The sequence below is a fragment of the Mesoplodon densirostris genome, chromosome 16 (genome assembly GCF_025265405.1).
Source record: "Mesoplodon densirostris isolate mMesDen1 chromosome 16, mMesDen1 primary haplotype, whole genome shotgun sequence".
In the NCBI taxonomy this organism is placed as follows: domain Eukaryota; kingdom Metazoa; phylum Chordata; class Mammalia; order Artiodactyla; family Ziphiidae; genus Mesoplodon; species Mesoplodon densirostris.
Genome location: NC_082676.1, coordinates 15,828,960 through 15,851,091, shown reverse-complemented (window position 1 = coordinate 15,851,091; position 22,132 = coordinate 15,828,960). Strand labels below are relative to the sequence as shown.

Below are 22,132 nucleotides of genomic sequence, written 5' to 3'. Positions count from 1 at the left end.
TGATTCTCTCACACTTTTCAGCACCGCTTGATGGTCTCGCTCAGGAGTGCTGAAAGAAGAGTCCAGGGATAAGGTTACTGGGAAAATTCCATTCCCCTAGTCTTTCTATGCTCAACCTAATGGCAGTTCGGATATGTCAAGAATTCTCGTTTTGATTTTAGAGAATTTGCAATATGAAAGGCAGCTTGCCAGCCTTAAAGCCTGATGATCAGGGTTCAGATCCTATCCTTGTATAACCGTAGGCAAATTTCTCATCTAGAAAGTGGAAACAATAGTACATACCTCAAAACATGGGAGGATGAAACGAAATGATACATTGTGTAGCACTTGGTAAGTGCCAACAAGCACAGATCCTCCTCCCTCCTACTTTATTTACGTGGTGTTCATGAAGTGTGGATGGCAACATCCTGTGGAAGCATCTGGTAGAAAACCTGAAACTTAGAAAGTATTCAATCAATGTTAGTTGAACTTGAAACCTGAGTTCCTAAAGACTGGAACTCTTTTTGTAGATATAGATTGGTGTGTGTGGGTGTGATGGAGAGAGATTGAGACAGATCTCAGATACTGTATCAGTTAGTTTTTCTGTGTAGCAAACCACCTCAAAACCTAGTGGTCAGGGACTTCCTTGGTGGCGCAGTGGTTAGGAATCCGCCTGCCAACGCAGGGGACACGGGTTCGAGCCCTGCTCCAGGAAGTGGAGCAACTAAACCTGTGCACCACAGCTACTGAGCCTGTGCTCTAGAGCCCGCAAGCCACAAGTACTGAGCCTGCATGCCACAACTGCTGAAGCCTGCACGCCTAGAGCCCATGCTCTGCAACAAGAGAAGCCACCACAATGAGAAGCCTGTGCACAGCAACGAAGACCCAAAACAGCCAAAAATAAATAAATAAGTAAATTAAAAAAAAAAACAAACGTGGTCAGCTGGAGCTGGCTGACTCCTGAAGGCCTCAGCTAAGACCACCTGGTCAAGGCCTCTCTCCACATAGTATTCTGACATCTAGCACGCCCACTAGGTTTATTTATATGGTAATAGGATGTGCAAGCACTTTTCAAGTCCCTGCTTGCAATAAATTTGCTATTGCAGGGGCCATAGCAAGTCACACGGCCAGGCCTAGAGTCACTGTGGGAGGGCACTAGTAAAGGGCGAGGATACCAAGGCTACTTGGAGGGAATTATAGAGGCCGTTTTTGCAAACATGCTATTGTAGGTACTAATTGTGATAGTAATGCAGATCTGTTTACTGAAAATTATTATCAGTCTATAAAGTCAAACTGTGAAGAGGTGCTCTAATTAATTACAGTGTTATTAAGAAAATGTAGGTCACAATAGAAGTGCTATTTCCTCCAATAAACTAAGTACAGTGGTGAAGCGCCCTCACATATAAGGAATCATTGTGGTGTAAACAGTTAACTTCTGGAATCACTAAATACAGGGATCAAAAATACACCTGTTTTTGAATGCATGTTATTTCTTGCCAGTTGAGGTGTCTTCCCCTATCAGTTGATTCATTCATTTCTTCAGCTTTAGTTATATAAAACATTTTAATAACCTACATCTATTGATGATATTTTTATTACAGTTTTGGGCCAAGGAGAATTTAGTCACCTCTTCCATCTATTTTTATTTATTTATTTTTTTGCGGTACATGGGCCTCTCACTGTTGTGGCCTCTCCCGTTGCAGAGCACAGGCTCCAAACGTGCAGGCTCAGTGGCCATGGCTCATGGGCCCAGCCGCTCCGCGGCATGTGGGATCTTCCCAGACCGGGGCACGAACCCGTGTCCCCTGCATCGGCAGGCGGATTCTCAACCACTGCGCCACCAGAGAAGCCCTTCCATCTATTTTTAAAAAGCCCCCCAAACACCACTAACAACAACAAAAAGAAACTCAAAGAATCAGAGACAGTCTTGTCACAAATATTTGTTGAGTAGGTCTGGTCTTTGGTTTATGTCCACGCACATCTAATTTGTGGCATATTTTAGATTAGAGATGATCAAGTGTCATCATCCCTCTGGAGTAAGAATTCCTTTTGAATGTTTATCAGTACCTAGGCAGAAATATGTTGTCATAAGCCACTGTCAAGTGATAGTATCATGGAATTTTCACAGCTGCAATGGGACACTAGAAATAATATGGTTCATGGCTTCTTTTTTAGATTGGAACCTATGGTTTAATCAAGATCATATAGTCAGGACCAGAATCTAGATCTTTGAACCCCAGGTTAGGGACTTTTGTAGTGTATTGTGCTGCCTCCAAAATCAGTTTTAGCTATTCTGTAATCCTGTACACGTAACCATTTAACTAATCATTTCACTATAATTAAGTTTCTTATATGTGTGTCCGTTTTACTCCTGGGTTATACCTGAATGTGTGATTAGATTAAAAACTTCTCATATTACAAAATTCACTATAGTTTTGGGAACATTGATTTCTAATAAATATTAGGTATAATCACGTTCCTGATACTGATATCAAAAGGTGAAAGGAAAGGCATTTTAGATAGAGTTTCTTATTTGTGACCCGTAGTTGTTGAAAGGGACAAAGAATATTAGGTATTTTAACTCCAAAAATATTAGAGATCTTTAAGTGAGTTGCAAAGGGCTATTGTTATCAAATATAGAGGAATTCAAATATGTAGAAAGCAAATGTTCTCATTTTCTCATCTGAACAGTGATAGAAATTAGACAAACAATTATACTCTAGTTTAGGAGATGTTTCTTTGATCTTTATGACATAGTTTAGATTTAGACCATAGAAATCTTATTGTTAGTGTTTCATCTCTGGTTTAGAGACTTGAATTTCTAAAATCCACCTGTATTGCAACTGAAGGGAATTACTGAGTCATCATAGAAGTATATTTGTACCAATTATACAATTTTTATTGTTGGATATGATTTTTTTTTAAATTATGTCTTTATGGTTTTTGTAACAGTTCCACAGAAGAACATAATTACCTGTTATTTCTCTCCAGAAGTTACCATTTTTATTGATGAACACATTTCAGTCATTTCTTTGTGCATTTATAGAGAAGGCTGTGTAAACAGACATGAAATGACAGAAGTAATGAGGAGAGATTGATGCATAATATTTACAGCTTACCCTCAAATATTGTGTGTATCTTCAAAAAAAGGAGATATTCTGTTTTGTGCGTATTTCCTAAGAAAGAGGATAAAGTTGTCCCTTGGTATAGGTGGGGGATTGTTTCCAGGACCCACCACGGGTACCAAAATCCACAGATGCTTGCAGATGCTCAAGTCCCTTATATGAAGCAGCATAGTATTTGCATATAACCTTCACATATCTTCCTGTATACTTTAAATCATCTCTAGATTACTTATAATACCTAATACAATGTAAATGTTATGTAAATAGTTGTAAATATAATGTAAATGACATGTAAACAGTTGCTGGCTTGGAGCAAATTCTAGTTTTGCTTTTTGGAACTTTCTGGATTTTTTTTTTTTTTTTAATGTTTTCGAGTCCTGGTTGGTTGAATGCAGAGATGCGGAACCTGCAGATACAGAGTCAACTGTACCCTCTTTTATTACCACAATACAGTTGTCAGGTGGTGATTTTTCTAAAGAAGGGCTTTTCCCTTCTCTCCTAACCCCCTTCACTTTTAGATTATTACTCTGAGCTCATGGACTCTTTTTTTTTTTTTTCTTTTTTTTTTTCTTTTTGCGGTATGTGGGCCTCTCACTGTTGTGGCCTCTCCCGTTGCGGAGCACAGGCTCCGGATGCGCAGGCCCAGCGGCCATGGCTCACGGGCCCAGCCGCTCCGCGGCATATGGGATCCTCCCAGACCGGGGCACGAACCCGTATCCCCTGCATCGGCAGGCGGACTCTCAACCACTGCGCCACCAGGGAGGCCCTCTTTTTATTCCATGTTTTTTGTTTTGTTTTGTTTTGTTTTTGATGCTCAGTGTCCCAAAATTTACCGGTGGGAGCCTCTCAAGGTGGCTTCTGTGTCCTGTTGATATGTCCGTATCAGTTTGTGAGTACTTGTTTTTTTTTGGCACAAAAAGATATTCCAGGCTCACTGTGTACTTTTCCTGCCCTAGACCTGGAATCAGCTATTTCTCTTAAGAAGGCTTAGCTCCTTGTGTTGGGGAATGGTATTTGGAAACCAAAATCTGAGTGCTAGGTGTGCTCATTGCTAATGGGGTAGCCATTGCTTCAAGACCTTTTAATAAAAAAAGCTCAGCAAAAATTTTTTTGAATAAATCATGAGTTCATGTTAATACCTCGGTTTAAGTTCAACACACCAGCATTTTTTGTACCGTCCTCAGTTTCATATTCTGATAATTAAATATTGCCAGATCCCCTTCACAGAGCTTGTGCTACTCTGCATCCAAATTCAGCAACGTGTGAGAGCGCCTGTGTTGCCCCATCCTTACCAGCAGATAGGGTATTGTCAAGCTTTTGACTTTTGCCAAATTGAAATGTAAGAAATCGCATCTCCAAGTAATTTTGATTTGAATTTCTCTCATGAGTGAACCTACACGTTTTTTTCATGTTTAAGGACTAATCGGGTATCTTTGTGTGTATACTATCTTTAGCCCATGTTTCTACCTTTTTTGGGGTCTTCTTTTCCTTAATTTTTGGAATTCTTTACATATGGAGCTTATCTTCCTAAGATATAAAGAACTCTAAAATTTATCTTTAAAAGAAAATTATTTTAAAACCTTTATGGTTACTTGTTGCCAATATTTTCTTCGAGTTCGTCATTTGTCTTTCATCTTGGCTTATAGTGAATGTGTGCTTGATTTTTATTTTTTAATTTATTTTATTTTTGGCCATGCATCAGGTCTTAGTTGCGGCAGATGGAATCTTCGTTGAGGCATGCATGATCTTCCGTTGCGGTGTGCGGGCTCTTCCTTGTGGTGCGTGGGCTTCTCTCTAGTTGTGGCGCACAGGCTTAGTTGCCCTGCGGCATGTGGGATCTTAGTTCCCCGACCACGGTTCGAACCCGCGTCCCCTGCATTGGAAGGTGGATTCTTAACCACTGGACCACCAGGGAAGTCCCTATTTGTGCTTATTAATTTTTAAAAATCTGTGATATTTCCATCACACAAAGAAAACATCCTTTTTTTAAAAAAATTGCATCTGGGTTTTTGTCATGGTATGTTAAAAAGCCTTTTTCCTCATTCAGGTTTTAAATGCATTGCATTCACACATGTTTTCTTCTAGTACTTATGGTTTCCATTTTTACCATTAGAGCTCTTATCCATTTGGAGTTTTCCTGGTTGAAGGTATGAGGTGTGGATACAATTTAATCTTTTTCAAACAGCTATCCAGTTGTTTGGATATCCATTTGGGCTTTCTACTTTGTTTCTAGACTTTCTATTCTCTTCAGCTGGTCTGAACCTAGTATCTGGTCCGGATTTGTTTTATGGCTGCACCATGTGGCATCTTAGTTCCCCAACCAGGGATCAAACACACACCCCCTGCACTGGGAGCGTGAAGTCTTAACCACTGGACTGCCAGGGAAGTCGCAGAATATTTTGTATAAAAGTACACTGCATACTGTGTATTTCAGCCATCTATAGCACTGTCACAGTTGCTCGGCTCAGGAGGCCCTCTAAACACCCCTTTTGATGTGTAGGATTATGGGTAGGCTTGCCGCAGAGTTGTCTCCGAGCCAACCTTCTCCTCTGGTGGTCCCAGAGGAAGGCACTGATCAAAAGGACTTTCCATCCGAACTTGTCAGGAAGTCCAAAACACCCCCATTTTTACAAGTTTTATTTTGTGGCATTTCCTTCAGAACTGTATTATGAAATAATACCTTAAATTTAATTTAAAAAGTATCAAAATAAGCGTGAAAAGCACTTAACATCGTACCTAGAACAGACAAAACAAAACAGACATTCAGCACATACCTGTTGACTGGTCCTAGCAAATATTGTGTTTGATCCCTAATAAATGAGGGGGCAACAGTGAAGTAAGCTATTGGCAGCATCTGGAAGTGGGCAAATCTGAGATTGGCTGCTGTTGAACTTGGCAGTGGTGATGGTGAGTAAGATGACAAATATCTGAGAGGCAGTCAGGGCGCTGTCTCGAAACTGGGACTAGGCAGATGTCAAGAGATAAGACTGCATGGAACAAGCGTTCTTGGAGAGGAAACACTTGCTGTTCTTTATCTTCTGGACCCCTACCCATTCACTTTTTAAGGCTTTGAACCTTCTGGTCTTTTTTTCTGGCTACTGGGGGAAAAGGCAGTATAAATCCACATGTTCATGCAAAGTACTGAAGAAAAAACTTCTGTACTTCCCAGTATTAGACTGCCGTGAAATAGGTGCATTCAGCTAACTAGGTTTTTAAGTCATGCCAGGTAAAGTTATTCTTTCTGTGATTGTTACTAGTTCTAACTAGTAACTGCTGTATTCTGCTCTCATATGGTAACTGCTGTTACATAACTACTGATTCTGCTCTGCTATATAGCTACCGTGCTATGTGACTGCTAACCTAAGCCCTTCTACCAGTCTTCCCTGACCACCCATCTGGCAAGATTTCTTCATCTCCTGGGCACATGTAACTCTTACAATCAGTTCTATCTATTTAATATTTATCCTGTACTGTCTTCTTTTAAAGAATATTTAAAAGAATTTAATAAAATCACCTATAATCCTACTATCAGAGACAAATCCTGTTAACATTTTGGTATATTTTTTTCTAGTCTTTTTTTTTCTCCTATGTGTATGGTTTTACGGAGTTGAGATTGTACTGTATATATAATATCTTATTTTTTCTCCTTAACTTTATCATAAACCATTTGTAAATAGTATTTTAAAAGTTATATAATATTTCATGAAGTGGGTTGTGATTTACTTAGATTTTCCTTTTCATGCCTCTTTTTCTCATTAGTCAAATTAGATCATGATTTTGCCAAGGGAAATCAATCACTATGATATCATCCCCCCTTCCTGACTCTAATGCCTGTAGAGCATATTATATATGTAGATGATTAATAAATATTTTGGCTTGCTTCTCTGTTTTCGGTCTAAATGTTATAGGAACTCTTTGCTATAGGGGATCCAAAAAGTATTACTTGTAGCTGATGTAGAGTTATTGCATCACCAAGTCTTCCCATTTAGAAAAAGGGACCCTGGGGAGGCTATGAATCCTCTGAAATTCTATGAAAAGTATTTTGAGTGAGCATTTGTGCTTTTTCCTATAGTTTTCACTAGAATCTTGAAGGACTCTTTATCTAACAAAAAGCCACTGATTCCATGACCTTAGCCCATCTGGAGACAGATCCGTTTACTAAACTTATCTGAAATCTGAGATACTATATTTCACCATTTGTTTTTCTTGGTTTTCAGGAAGGGATGAGACCATGCAGCCTGCAAGACCATCTTTTCTTGAATACTTTGAACAAAAAGAAAAGGAAAATCAAATCAACAGCTTTGGCAAGAGTGTCCCTGGCCCACTGAAGAACTCTTCAGATTGGAAAGTTCCACAGGATGGAGACTATGAGTTCGTAAGTAGACTTGGAAGCAGATGGTCATGTCTGCGGGGGAAAGTTGTTTGAAATATCACACATCCAATTCTGTCATTTCACTGAAAGTGCAAAGTGCTTGAGCATTTTATTGTGCAGCTCACAGCTCCTCTAAATGTGCCTGGCGGCAGCTCCTGGGCTAACAGCCTCAGGAGTCTGAGACAACATTTTGACTGACATTTGAGCTGTTCCGAGGGCCCCCAAGTAATTAGTGGCATCTTTTTTGCTTTAATAATTATTTATTCACTTGCCATTTTTCCTTTTGTTGACTTTGAATTTGTTAATCGTAAACGAAATATTTAGTCATCCAGTGAAGATGCACTGTCTTTACTAGTTTATCTGGGATTGTGATTTTATATTTAAGAATTAGACTGGAGGGCAGTTAGTGCTATTTTGTAGTGTCTTTTTTCTTTGGCTAACCATTATCCTAATTTCAGTCTCTCTGAGAGTATTATTCTGAATTTTGTCCGAGGCTGGATATTACATAATTCCAAAGTTTCATAGGAAAAACAGGGTGTGTATTTCCTCTTTCTGCTGTGGAACATTTCTCCCTCAACCATGGACACTTGCTAATGTTCACAGAGATTTAATTTGTAGAGGCAGTAAAAAAAAATGTGCAAAAAAAAAATAAGTTAAGGAGTCTGCATTCCTTTTCAGAAAAGGATTTTCTCTTTAGGAGTATTTAATTTTTACACTCTTAAATTCTGTCATAGTTCTGTTGTTTATAAGAACTTAGTTTGCACATTAGATTTGGATTTGGGGAGGCTTTCTAGTCCTGGCTTTCTCCTATAGTCCTACTGACCTGTCTAGAGGAAATGATGTCATTCTTCTATAACATAGTTTCTGCTTTTGTAGAGTAACAGGAATGTCATAGTTTATACAACTAATGATAGAGATCTTTTGAGGGCCAGAATAACTCACCTGAGGTTATTTAACCGATTAGTCCCTGAACCCATGTTAGGACCCAGGTTCATTTGTTTTATCATCTGTTTGTTCACTCATTTATTTATTAGCTCTTTGAGTGCCAGTATGTGCTTGACACTCTTCTAGGGATATAGTAGTGAACAGAACAGTCAAAAATTCATCCCTTTTGGAGGTTTCATTTTAGAAGAAGGAAAATAAGGAAGTAAAATATTTAGTGTGTCAGATAGTGGTAAGTGTTGTAGAAAGTATGAAGCAGGAAAAGGAGATTGGTGGGGAAGGGAAGGAGAAAAGGAGAGGGAGAGGGAGGGAGTGTGTGTGTGTGTAAATTTGTAGTAATTTAAAATAATGAGTTAAGGAAGTTCTCATTGGTAAGAAGATGAGAGAGTGAACTTTGTGATTATCCAGAGAAAGAGCTTTTCAGGCAGCTGGAATAGCAAATGTAAAAGGTCCTGAGGCAGGAACTTGCTTAGTGTGTTTGCAGAACAGTGAAGTGAATAGTATGTTTGGAATGGCATCAAGGGGACGTGTTGTAGCAGGAAATGAGATCAGAGATGTAATGGGGAGTCAGACAACGTTAGGGCTTTTGTGTAATAATAAGTACTTTAGCTTTTAGCGTGAGTGAAATGTAAAGCTACTGGCAAGATGTGACTTGATCCTACTTATGTTTTGAAAACATTATATTGGTTGCTATATTAATGCACTACAGGAAGACTAGATTTTGTGAACACAGGTGTAGTGTTGCTACCTACTATATAGAAGAGGCCAAATATGGGGCACGTCTGCTGCCATTCCTCTCTTCTAGGTCTTTGGCATTCATATTTTCCACTGAGTCAGGATTCAGCTTCAGAATCCTTCTTAACACAGTGTTCCAGGCCGACACTGTTAATCAGAGTAGACTCAGAGATTTGAGTCTTCATGTTTGCGATTCCACGTTGCCTCTGTAGTTGTCGTGGACATCTTTGTAAGGACTGATTTTCTCAGTTTAGTGAGTCTTTAGGTAAAGATGAAACAACTTCTGGGTACCAAATCACATCACCATTGTGATAGAATGCTTAAGAATCCTCAAATCTGTATTCCCAGGTATAGTTAATGATCCTGAGATTCCAGTCACTTTAAGCTAATCATTAATTTGGGATCAGCAGTTCCAGTGTTTGAAGAATTCACTTCTCTCTTCCATAGCCTTCCCATACTAAGATCATTGCCAGAGAACTTATTTTGATAGGCAAGCTACTTATGCAAAGGGGCTTTAGTAGGTCTTTAGAGAGAGAGTTTTTTTATTTGGGAAGGAGATGACTGTTGGAGGGAGTGGGCCCATGAGCACCGTGACTAAGTTAGCACATTGCCCAACCTGTATTATTCCTGGCTGGTGCAGGAGAAAGGTCCTGAGACTTATCAGAGGTTATAAACTGGCATCATACAGCCCACACACCTTTTTTTGTGTGTCCTACACAGTGTTTAAAAGTTTTAAATTAGTTGCCTGTGTTTAAAAACTGAGAGCTTCTACGTGAAATGTTGGAACTCCAGCTTATTTTGAAAGCTTGGAAGAGCTGACCATAAAAGACCTGCATTTTTGGTTGGTGGCTGTCTGGAGCTGAGTAGCAGCTGCCCTCTTCGGGTCTGCCCTCTCTAGTTCTCCTCAAGATCTGATCGACTTCACTCACTTGTATTAAGTATCTAACCTGTCTGACATTTTTAGGACATTTGATCTGGGGACTCGTGCTCTACATCATTTGGATTTGTATATGTCCACAGTGTGTCTGAGCCAACCCATCCTGACGTATAAAATTTTATTCTAATTTTACCTTGAAAATGTCAGGAGAATTTATTTTAAAATTCTCTTTTCAGAGAATTTCAAGCTAAACAATGAAAGACAATTGAGGTGGAGTATATATGAGCTACTACACCAAAAAGTTCCAAAGAGCAGATGAAAACTATTTTTAATGCCTTGATATTCTTGCTGTATCACCTTCACCCCAAATCAAGCCTTTAAAATAATAGCCTCAAATAGTGTTTCCCAAAGTGTGATTCCCAGGCCAGCAGTGTCAGCATTGCCTGGAAACCTGTTGGAAATGTGTTCTCAGGCCCCCCCCGAGACACACTAAATCAGAATCTCTGGAGACAGTGCCCAGTAATCTGTGTTTTAACTTACCTTATGCATGATCCTAACCTGCTAAATTCATATAAATTTCTTCTTTCTTTCCTGTTAGGTACTATAGAAATTCTAAAATCACACATATTCATATTTTATTAACATTGCATGACTTTAAAATTTCCTTTTTACTCCCCTTTTGAGTCTCCTGTACTCTTATTGGAGGTACCAAAGCAGTACCTAAAATCCGGAAAATGTACATTTGAAAGTAACATCTGGCATAGAAAGAACCAGTTTGTTGAGCGAACAAAGTGTTCTGAGTAACCTCACTAAGTTTGAAGAAGGATGTGTGTCAGACTAGCCGTCCTGTTCCCCCCAACCGTCTCTTAGAGAGAGACTTTCTGATTTCCCAGCGGGCAGTATTTAGTTATAAAGAAGATATTCTCTTTCTTCCTGTGAAGGCAATTGCTATTTTGAAATGAAAGTTTTTGCCCAAAATGGCAAATGGAAAGTAAGTAAATCATCAACAGTGGCAGAACTTGATACTGACAAAAAACTTCATATTTTCATCTGAAACTGAATTCTTGTTGTATTTCTAAAACTGAATTGCCTTATTTGCCAAATTGAAAAAGCAACAAAGATTTCCTTTAATTTTTGAGGCATATTAAAGTGTAAATAAAAAGTGCTTGCAAATGCAATATTCTCTCCAATTAGTATTTCATAGCCTATAAACAGATGCATTTTTGGAAATGAATGTTGCTTTTATGAGAATTCAAACCCTCCCATTTTGCCATCGTAAAGCCACAAAAAGCTGCCAGTTTAAACCCAGTTTGGCTCATAGATCTTCCAAAAACACACTGTAATATTTTTGTCTAAGAAGGCTTAGTACCAAGAGGGTGAACAAGACAGACAAGACTCAGACTCTCCTGGAGTTGACTGTGGTGAGGGAAACAGACCTTAAGTCAGGTAATATACCAGTTCAGGTAATAGTGGCTATTTAAAAAAAAAAAAGCACAGTAAGAGATAGTGTGAGAGAAGGCCTTGCAGAGAGATGGGACATTCGGCAAGACCTGAATAAAGAGGGAAAGCCAGGCATGGGAAGGTGGAGGGAAGAAGTACAGAGTCTGAAGCAGGACACAGTGAGTGTATGTAAGGAGCAGAATGACACACAGGGTAGCAGTCCGTCATAAACACATCAGTAATCCCAATACACGCGAGTGCATTAAAACCACCTGTTGAATGATGGAGACTCTGGATAAAAATAACAGTCAAGGGCTTGCCTGGTGGCGCAGTGGTTGAGAGTCCGCCTGCCGATGCAGGGGACACGGGTTCGTGCCCCGGTCTGGGAAGATCCCACATGCCGCGGAGCGGCTGGGCCCGTGAGCCATGGCCGCTGAGCCTGCGCGTCCGGAGCCTGTGCTCCGCAACGGGAGAGGCCACAACAGTGAGAGGCCCGCATACCACACACACACACAAAAAACAAAAAACAGTCAAAGTTCAGCTAAATACTGTTTATAAGAGATATAGCTAAAATAAAATATCACCAAAAAGTTTAAAACAGAGGAATGGAAAAAGATATGCTAGGCAAATATTCCTAAAAGAAAGTCGGTGAAACAATATTAATATCAGATAAGATAGAATCCAAGACAAAGGAACATTACCTGGGAAAGGGGCATATTTTAAGTTGCTAAAAGGTGTGCTTGATCCAGAGGACAAAAGTCATGAACCTATACAAAGCATATATATTTATCCAAAACCAATAGAAATACAAGGAACAACAAGAAAACTGCAGTCATAGTTGATGGCTTACATATTCTTCTCTCAAAATTTGACATTTCAGTTAGACAAAAAACCAAAACGAACACAATTAACATGGTTGATAAAACAGAAAATAGGAAAACTTTTCAAATATTCGTGAAAATTTTAAAACATATATGGAATATTCACAAAATTTGACTATGTTTTAAAGTGCTTGAAAAAAATCTCAGTACAGAAGTCATCCAGGCCACATTCACCAACTATAATAAATAAAATTGGAAATTAACAAGTATAAAGTAGCCGAAGCCACTTTATTGCACTTGGAAATGTACAAGTATATTTCTAAATAATTCTTGCTTTAAAGATAAAATCAAAACAGAAATTATAAAATGTTGAGAAATGAATTATAAGAACCGTACAAAATCCAGATCATTGTCATTTAAACCTGTGGGATGAAGCAAAAATGGTATTCATAGGAAGGTTTATAGCCTTAATTGTATTTTCTTCTTAGAATACAAGAAAGATTGTAAATAAGACAAAAATAAAGATAAAAGCAGAATTTAATGAAATAGAAAACAAACAAAATTTGGGTCAGTAAAACCAAAAGTTGGTTCTTTGAAAGGAACTGACATTTGGCAGATTTGATCAAATTAAAAAGGAAGAGAAGATACCATAAACTATAGTAGAGGAAAGGGGAGAGAATGTTACTAGAGATAGAACAATGTAAGAATGGGAAGAGAATATTATTGTTTAAAATTTTATATCATTATATTTGAAAACCTAGATAACTAGATGTTTAAACATTATACCATAGTTAGTTCTTATAAGGAAGTGTAATTGCATAAAAATATCCAAGATACTTTTGAAAAAGAAGACAGTGAGGTTGGATTTATATGTACAACACCACAATAACGAAAGCATTGCGATATTGCCAGAAGAAAACATAGATCAATGGTAAGAGGATAGAGCTGAGAAATATACCTGTGTATATTATAGGAATTTATTATATAATAATGATAAAATGCAGAATAATGCAAGCTGTGTGATACCACTTGTGTAAATTTTTTAAAAAACCGCAAACCATGCTACATATTTCTGTTACGTACATATGCAACTGTATAGATTAAAAAGATAGGATATAAAACTATTTGATAAGAGTCACTGCCTTTGAGGAGAAGAACTTCAGTTTTAACTGCTTTTAAAGTGGGAATGTATTACAATATTAACATATTACTCACTTAAATTAAAAAAAATAGAGTGAGATATGTTTTTTTAAAATTCTATCAATACTTAGATTTCCCTGGTTTTAGTCTAAATGGAATTAGCCAGAGCTTCTGCAGACCTAGATGAACCACAGTACTTTTCAATCTTACTAACTTTGCAAGGATTGCTGATTATCAGCTCTTGGTATATTAGGTTTTGGAGTAAGTTCCCTATTTATTCAAATAAAGTTGTCTCTAGGGCCTCCCTGGTGGCGCAAGTGGTTAGGAGTCCGCCTGCCGATGCAGGGGATACGGGTTCGTGCCCCGGTCTGGGAGGATCCCATATGCCGCGGAGCGGCTGGGCCCGTGAGCCATGGCCGCTGGGCCTGCGCATCCGGAGCCTGTGCTCCGCAACAGGAGAGGCCACAACAGTGAGAGGCCCACATACCGCAAAAAGGAAAAAAAAAAAAAAAAAAAAGTTGTCTCTAGATTTCTTATGACTTATTCTTTAAAAAGAGTTGGTAATAGCTGTCCCTCACTTACTAATTCAATCTCTATACACTGAAGTCCTCTATGTGTGAATAGCCAAGACTATAAGATCCTTGACGACTGGGATTTTTACTCATCTCTGTATTCCTAACACCTTGCAATTGCCTAGCTTATTGTTAGTACATACTTTTCAATTAAACTCAGAGGCAGTCTCTGAATTTATTCAACATATTTAGTCACTACTCTGAGGAAGTACATAGCGTAGCAGAAAAGACAATCAAATAATTTTGATACCTTGTGCTAATAATAGCTTACATTTATTGAGAACTTACTTTGTGCTAGGCATTGGTGTAAGATTCTTTAAGTATATTAGCTCAGTGCTTATAACCATCCCAGGAGGTAGGCAATATTATTGCCATTTTATGGATGAGAACACTGAGACTTAAAGGGAGTAAGTACTTGAATAAAGTTATACAGATAGTAAGTGGCACAGCAGGGATTTAGCTCCAGAGCCTAGCCTCTTAACCACCTACACTTTATGGCCTCTCTCTAGGCTTTTCTGGTAAATTCTGTCCATAAAGTACATATAAAAGCGTGTAGTAGGAGCCCAGAAGAGGGAGCAAGAACTTCAGTAAAAAGAACCCCAGAGGAGGCATCAAGAAGTCTCATTTGAAGTATATTTTGGGGTTTTTTGTTTGTTTTAATTTATTTAATTCATTAATTTATTTATTTTTGGCTGCGTTGGGTCTTCGTTGCTGCGCGGGGGCTACTCTTGGTTGCAGTGCACGGGCTTCTCATTGCGGTGGCTTCTCTTGTTGTGGAGCACAGGCTCTATGCGTGCAGGCTACAGTAGTTGTGGCACGCGAGCTCAGTAGTTGTGGCTCACAGGCTCAGTAGTTGTGGCTCACAGGCTCTAGAGCGCAGGCTCAGTAGTTGTGGCACGTGGGCTTAGTTGCTCCGCAGCATGTGGGATCTTCCTGGACCAGGGCTCAAACCCGTGTGCCCTTCATTGACAGGCAGATACTCAACCACTGCGCCACCAGGGAAGCCCCTGAAGTGTGTTTTGAAAGATGAATAGGAATTCTCAAGCTAGAGAAAGAGGGAAAGGACATTGTAGGCAGAGAGACAGAGAGAGGGAAGTGTGTGTGTGGAGGCATTAAGGGGTGTGGAATGGCCAGGAAGTCCTAAGTAATGGTGTTTGGAATGTAGGGGTGGGGGGGAGGGGGCGATGGTGAGCCCTTCAGGTGAAGTAAATTAGTGCCCAGTGTGCCCTTATTTTTGGGGGGGAAATATTTAGTACCCTTTTAGATTTTTCCTTGATGTATCAGAGAAATTCAAAATAGAATCCTAATGCAGCACAAAGAGCTAAGCTACCATCCCCCTGAAGTTGTGTGATAATGAGTCCATCAGGATATAAAACCACCGAAGTGTTAATTCAAAATTAATTTGATAAAAGTAACAGAACCTGAACAAGATTGATTGTTTGGGTTACGTGGATAGTTACAAGCCATTCAGATGGCTTTTTGTGGTAGGGAAAGATAAACTTTAGCACTGAGTTTTTCCCTGGAGAGAAAAAGCCTATGATTTTATGAGACTTTATTGTAACCATTCTTTCCTAGATCAGGGCTCCAAACAAGATTTATTTGGGTTTTTATTATGAAGCTTTACTGAATTGTCAGGACATAGTCAATTACTCATTTTTTTATTAGATGACACTTTTTGCTTTTGGCTGAACACTTTAGAAAATAGACATTTGGTGGGAGATGAGAATTATTGCTACCTTATTTATAATTTAAACTCACGATTGATATGGTGGCAGAAATGTTTTATTTACTCATGTTTACATTGATACTCTTAAGGGTGCATCTTATGCTTTCAGGGAACCCAAGTATCTACAACTTGAAACTTTATCTGCCATTTTGTAGAAACAAAAGAAACACTCCCCAAACGTCTGTCTTTGATTTTATTGTCCATTTATTTCAAGATGAGTTTTAAAAATGCATATCCTTAAATATCCCAGCCTCCACTAGTAAGATAGAATGTAATGAATTTCCCACCACTCAGCTATAACAATCATCAACTCATGGCTATTCTTATTTTATCTAATCCTCCTCTTCTGCTGTTCACCGCTCCTACCACATGGTTATTCTGAAGCAAATCCCAGGCATATTTCATTTTAAATATTTCCATACATACCTATAAAAGAGTAAAGATCCCTTTAAAAATACATAACCACAATGCCATCATCATACCTTTAAAAATAAAGAATAATAATTCTTTAATCCCATAAAATACCTTGTCGATGTTCAGTTTTCCCCAGTCATCTCATGCTGTTTTCTCATTTGCTTTCTGATTTTAGATATTGCTTTTTATTGTTTCACTTTATAATTATACAAACTAATTCGTTCCAAAGGCAAACTACAAAACAGAGTTATTCAGATTTGGCTTCTGTCCCTATTCCCTCTACTTTGTTTCCTCCTTTTTTGTTGTTTCATTTTGGTTATATGTATACAGTCATCCCTCAGCATCCGTGGGGGATTGATTCCAGGAGCTGCAACACATGGCAAAATCGGAGGATGCTGAAGTCCCATAGTTGGCCCTCTATATCTGTGAGTTCTGCATCTGTGGACTCAGCCAACTGTGGATGATCCGTGGAGGGCCAACTGTATACAAATACATGTATGTTTGTACTCCCATTCATAGATAAGAAGGGTGCTATACACACTTTAATCTGCCTTTCTGTTTTCACTTAACTGTATGTCCTAGGAATCACTCCACAGCAGTTTATAGGGATAGTGATTACTTTTTTTCCTGATGCTTAGTATTCTGTTGTGAAGATGTACAGTAGTTTATTCAGCCAGTCCTCTGTTGATAGACAAGTGGGTTGTTTGTAGTGGTTTTAAGGTTAATCACTTCATAAACCTATTCATAAACAGAGATTGAAACTTTTTATAATTGCTACCTTTGTTTTTTAACATAGCTGTAGCCTTTCAGTTTTGAGAAGCAAGTAACATACTTTAAGTCTCTGTAGCTTTTTTTTTTCTTTTTTGTAGTTATGTTGTCTTTTGTTTCACTAGCAATGAGTAGATGGATTCAGTGGTATCCCTCTGCTACAGTCTGGTGCTGGTTATATAAACTAACTAGGCTCTGATATAGTCATAAATCCTGTGTCACAGGAGTGTGCGTAATCAGTGTCCCCACAAACATTGTTAGATGCTCCAGGTATCAAAATGTTGCCAGGTTGGTATTAAGAACCAAAAGAATCCCTGGAGGCCTGGAATTCCTAATTGCTGTAATCAGAACCTGGAATTTCTTAAGTTTGGATCTCATTACAACTGAAGCCAGATTTGGGTCAGTTACTTTAATTTTGCTAAATTTGAAGTCAGAAAAGAAAAAAAAACAACTCTAAGTTTAGTATTATTTACTCTTCGTCAATCGGAAGCTTCCAAACATTTTGAAATGTAAATTAGTTATTAATCTAGAAAGCAGAGTTTTCCATTTTCAGTTGAGGTGAGTGTAAATTATTTTTCTTACTGCTGAATCCACAGCCATGACATTGAATTGTGGTCTCATTTACCTAGACCTATCTTTTTTCACTCTTCTTCCTTTGAGCTGTCAGATTCTTTCTTGAGTCTTTCTTCTTCGCTTCCCCTCCCTTTTTTTTTTTTTCTCACACGGACTCTCGGCAAGTCAGTAATCTATATTCCTGGGACATGAAACGTTGAGAAGACAGGGAAAAGGTTTATGCCAATTTTCTCACTCCCATCCAAAGGCAGGATCTCTATTAGAGTTTTGAAAGTAGTATTTGCTTTTGTAGCCTAGTACCTTTGAAAGAAAAATGATGATGTAGGACTATTTTCATTCCTCGAGATGTAGTACGTATATCATTTCCCTCCCCAAATGTCACCATATATACTTAAAAATCCCGATGCTTCATCACTCAAGCGAAATACAACAGAATTGAGCATCTTTTGTCTTTGATGACATGTTCACTCCAAGCACCAATAATTCTGAATGGAAGGCGTGTCTCTTTTTCTTTCTTCATCTCACTATTGGAGTTCAATGCTGATGTTACTGAGATATTGAGCTGCCAGTGTAAGGAAGAAGAGGTATTGAGAGATGATTCAGTGAGGAGAAGGCTGATTGATGGTAATTTATTGTATTGTAAAGGCACAACTCATTGTGTGTATTGATTGTTCTCTACATCCAAGTTTTTGGAAAGGAAAATATGAGATTTCACATTTATTTAGAGGGTCTTATAAGGTTGCAGTTGGGTCTATTTCTAAGGAAATATATTATGCCTATGTGTACTAAGTGACTACTATTTTGGTTGAGGTGGTATGTATGCCTGGACAGTTTAGATCACTACAGTCAGACTATTAGGTTTCTCATCCTGACTTTACCATTTATTGAGTACTTTAGGGCCAGTTTCTTCTCCCTGTGCCTCAGTTTGCTCACTGTAAAATGGAGATAATACTGCTACCTATAGTATAGATTTTGTGTGTGAGTGAGAATTAAGTGTGGTAATGCATATAAAGTGCCTTCAACATAATAGGCATTTCATAAATGTTAACTTCCTTCTCTTTCCCTCCCTTCCTTTCTTGAAACACCATCGATGAAGTAAATTTCAGTAACCTAAACCCCTTTCCCCACTGATTTGCTATTGACTTTCATTATAAAACCAGAGATACATTCCCGAAGAAAACTTGCTCCCAAAGAGACTGATTTAAAACTGCTCTAAAAGAAAGGAATCAGAACTATTACCAGCTGGAAATTGATTACCCAAAGTGGTCATGGGTATCATTTTTAGAACTTCTCAATGCTTTCTTTTTTTTATTATTTTATTTATTTATTTTACATCTTTATTGGAGTATAATTGATTTACAGTGTTGTGTTAGTTTCTGCTGTATAACAAAGTGAATCAGCTATATGTATACATATATCCCCATATCCCCTCCCTCTTGCGTCTCCCTCCCACCCTCCCTATCCCACCCCTGTAGGTGGTCACAAAGCACTGAGTTGATCTCCCTGTGCTATGCAGCTGCTTCCCACTAGTTATCTATTTTACATTTGGTAGTGTATATACTCAGTGCTTTCTTGCTTTCCCTTACTTCTCTGTTCCATATGGTTTTCCTTTGTACCCACCCCTCATTTCATAAACTATTAGCATTACTGATATTTTTCAAATCGCACTGCAGCACACACTTTTCACCAATAGATGCCACCCTCTCACTTCTTGTGTGCCCAGCTTCCTGGGTAGAATACTTTCCTTGTGATACAGAGAGGTTGCCAGCTGTGTAAAATTAATGATAACATTCCTTCATCAACCTGAAAGTTGGACGTTCCTTTAAAATAAGTGTACCTTGTAACTTAGACCAGTAGAATGAACATCAGATTATGTCAGAAGAGGGTTGAACGGCCCTGGCTTTAGCTGGGAGCTGGGATGAGTGACTTTTCTCTTTCAGGTTTGTGTTTCAGGTTTGTGGTATGTAAAAATCAAGCATAATTCCGACTGTCCTGCTTTTCCTCCATGGTTAGAGGAAGGATCAAATGAAACGTCAGTTGGGGTTATTTGAACCAAGTTTATTTTTAGAACGATGATAGAATTCTATTAGCTGAGGATTGTAAAGCTGTTTATGTTTGCTTTTGGTTCATTGTGTATTAGTATTGTTGCTTATTTTATTATTATTTTACTTTTTATTTTACCTTTGTAAAATAAGAATTAGATCTTTGAACAAGAACCGATAATCCAGAGACAAAGCCAAAGGAGCCATTAAGCCTGTTAAGCCCAGACTTCTGGAATGCGTCTGTTTGCTGATGACAGTAATATCATCACATTAGGTTAATGCAGCATTTAATATAGTTAAAGGTGCATTCTTATTTTCCCCTTTAACTTGGTGGTTCTTACAGTGTACCTGTGAGAGGGGCAAGAGGAGGGTCTTATCCCATTTATAGTTTGAGGATCTGAAATCCAGACATAAAAAGGCAATTTTCCTACTTTAATGCCAGAATCAAGTCTAGAACCCAAATCCCCAGGTTGCTTCCTGTCTCTGTTAACTCTTGGGTATTTTCTCACAGGAAAAACAAAACAAACTGCTTGTGAGCTCCAGTGACATACTAGATACTTATTTAACTTTACAAAGCAGGTGAAAGAATCTTTTCAAAAAATACATGATGGGGGTTCTAGTGACCAGCAAGAATGGTTTCAGGTTTATTGAGTCTTAATGGGAATTTTGTAATAGTAGAAGAGTATTTATTATTGACCCAAATGATTTTTTTCATGCTTATTCAGAACACAATGTAGATTGACAGGCTTTGCATTTCATCAGTTATTTACATAAGTAATTCCCCTTGTCGGAACGATGTAATTTTTACCTTCTTTTGGTGTTCTTTATTATTTACTTTGTAACCGTGGGTTTTACAGTAATTGTGATGTTGTTCAGGAAAAGTCATGCTCACTATAAAAAGGCATTATTATTTTAAGAACGCTTTGAGTTTTGACCAAATATAACCTCTGTGAAAACAAAGGTATCAATTGTAGAGGAGTCTTAATGGCTACAGCAAACACTTGATATGCCCTCTGGTGATATGTCTGTGCCTATCGGTCTCATTCAGGCACTTATTCCCAAATTTTTCCCCCCTCATACCCTGTTATCTATTCAATATTAGCTTTTCTGTAAATTTACTTTTCTTACCTTAGTGGTAGACATTGAATATTTTTAGTAATCTTTTTTATTATTATTTTTTTAATTTACACAATTTTTAAAGGTTCTACTCCATTTACAGTTATTAAAATATTGGCTGTATTCCCTGTGTTTTACAATACATCCTTGTAGCCTGTCTTACACCCAGATAGTCTGTACCTCCCACTCCAGTAATCTTCATATTGGTTGCTCGTTATCTTGTCTTCTTTTCCCTCCCACCTTCTGTATTTATTTTATTATTATTATTTCTGTGTGTGTGATAAGAACTCTTTATTAACATAAGAGCTACCCTACTGGCAAATTTTTAAGTATATACAGTACAGGATTGTTTGCTGTAGGCACCATGCAGCAGGGTAGATCTCTAAGACTTATTCATCTTGTATACCTGAACTTGGTACCCTCTGACTAATACCTCCCCATTTCCCCATTTGTCTTATTTTAAATTTTGCTGGCAGGGACACTTGCTCTTTTCAAGTTGTAGAATTTGAGAAGAATTGATGAAAATAGCAGTTACTGGGTGCTAATCGTGTGTTGGGTTCCTGCAGAAGTCTTGTCCCATTTGCCTCTCACAGCATCCTGGCGCAGAAGCTCCCACTCGTTGACAGAGAGGCTCAGAGACTCTGACTTATGGGTACCCGCCCGCTCATCCCCCCACGGCATGTGATTCATGGGTGACGAAGCTAGGCTTTCGATTTAAGTTTTCTGATGTCAAGACCATAGTTCTTCTCAGAATAACACGCTTCTATGGTGAGAAGTGTCACACACGTGCTGATGGGGAGTGATCCTCTGATTCAGGGGCTGAATTGTCTTTCTCTGAGGGGCCCAGCACTTGGCAAATCGCCGTGGTACACAGGTACTCAGAAGGTGTCATCTGATTTCGTTGTTCAAACCCATTGTGCCTTCTCTGACAACCCTTCCAAATCTCTTCATATTTTCTTCCTGTGATATCCATTCATCCGTGTGTATAGGAGCACGTTAATCACCTTGTAAAATTGTTAGATGTGAAATTTAAGTTTTGTCCCCCTTCTGTAGTACGAGTTAGTAGAAAACATTGATTGGAACAGCCGTATGGGGAATCCCCTAGACCAGAGTTGGATGAAGAATGTAAAGCATCTAGCAAAGTGCCTGGCATTCCTGCTCTATTATTAATATGTTGGTTCCTTTCAGAGCGAGACCTTAGATATCGTTAAAGAGAGCAGTGGGCTGGCAATCAGGTCTCGGCTCTGATAGTAACTAGCTTTGTGTCCTTACGCAAGCCACCTAGTCTTTCTGGGGCTCTCGTTTTTTCATCTACTAAGTAAAAGTGAGATGAAAAAGTCTTCAAGAGCCCTCAAGTTCTCTCAGCCTTTGTTCACTAATCTTTAAGATGGAGACAATGCATACCTGTCAGGGGGTTTATTTGGGCTGGAAAGAGATAGCCTGTGTAAAGCACATAAAAGATGCTCAGTATATGGAATTTTTTTTCCCCT

General features: G+C 38.5%; 1 protein-coding gene across 1 annotated transcript in view; it reads left to right on the top strand.

The window, feature by feature from the left end:
* STK4 (serine/threonine kinase 4) overlaps positions 1-22,132 on the top strand; it is a 97,409-nt gene that overhangs the window by 50,131 nt on the left and 25,146 nt on the right. The window contains exon 10 of the mRNA XM_060120447.1: positions 7,322-7,479. Within this exon, the coding sequence (XP_059976430.1) occupies positions 7,322-7,479 (158 nt within the window). The remainder of the gene's footprint in view (positions 1-7,321; positions 7,480-22,132) is intronic.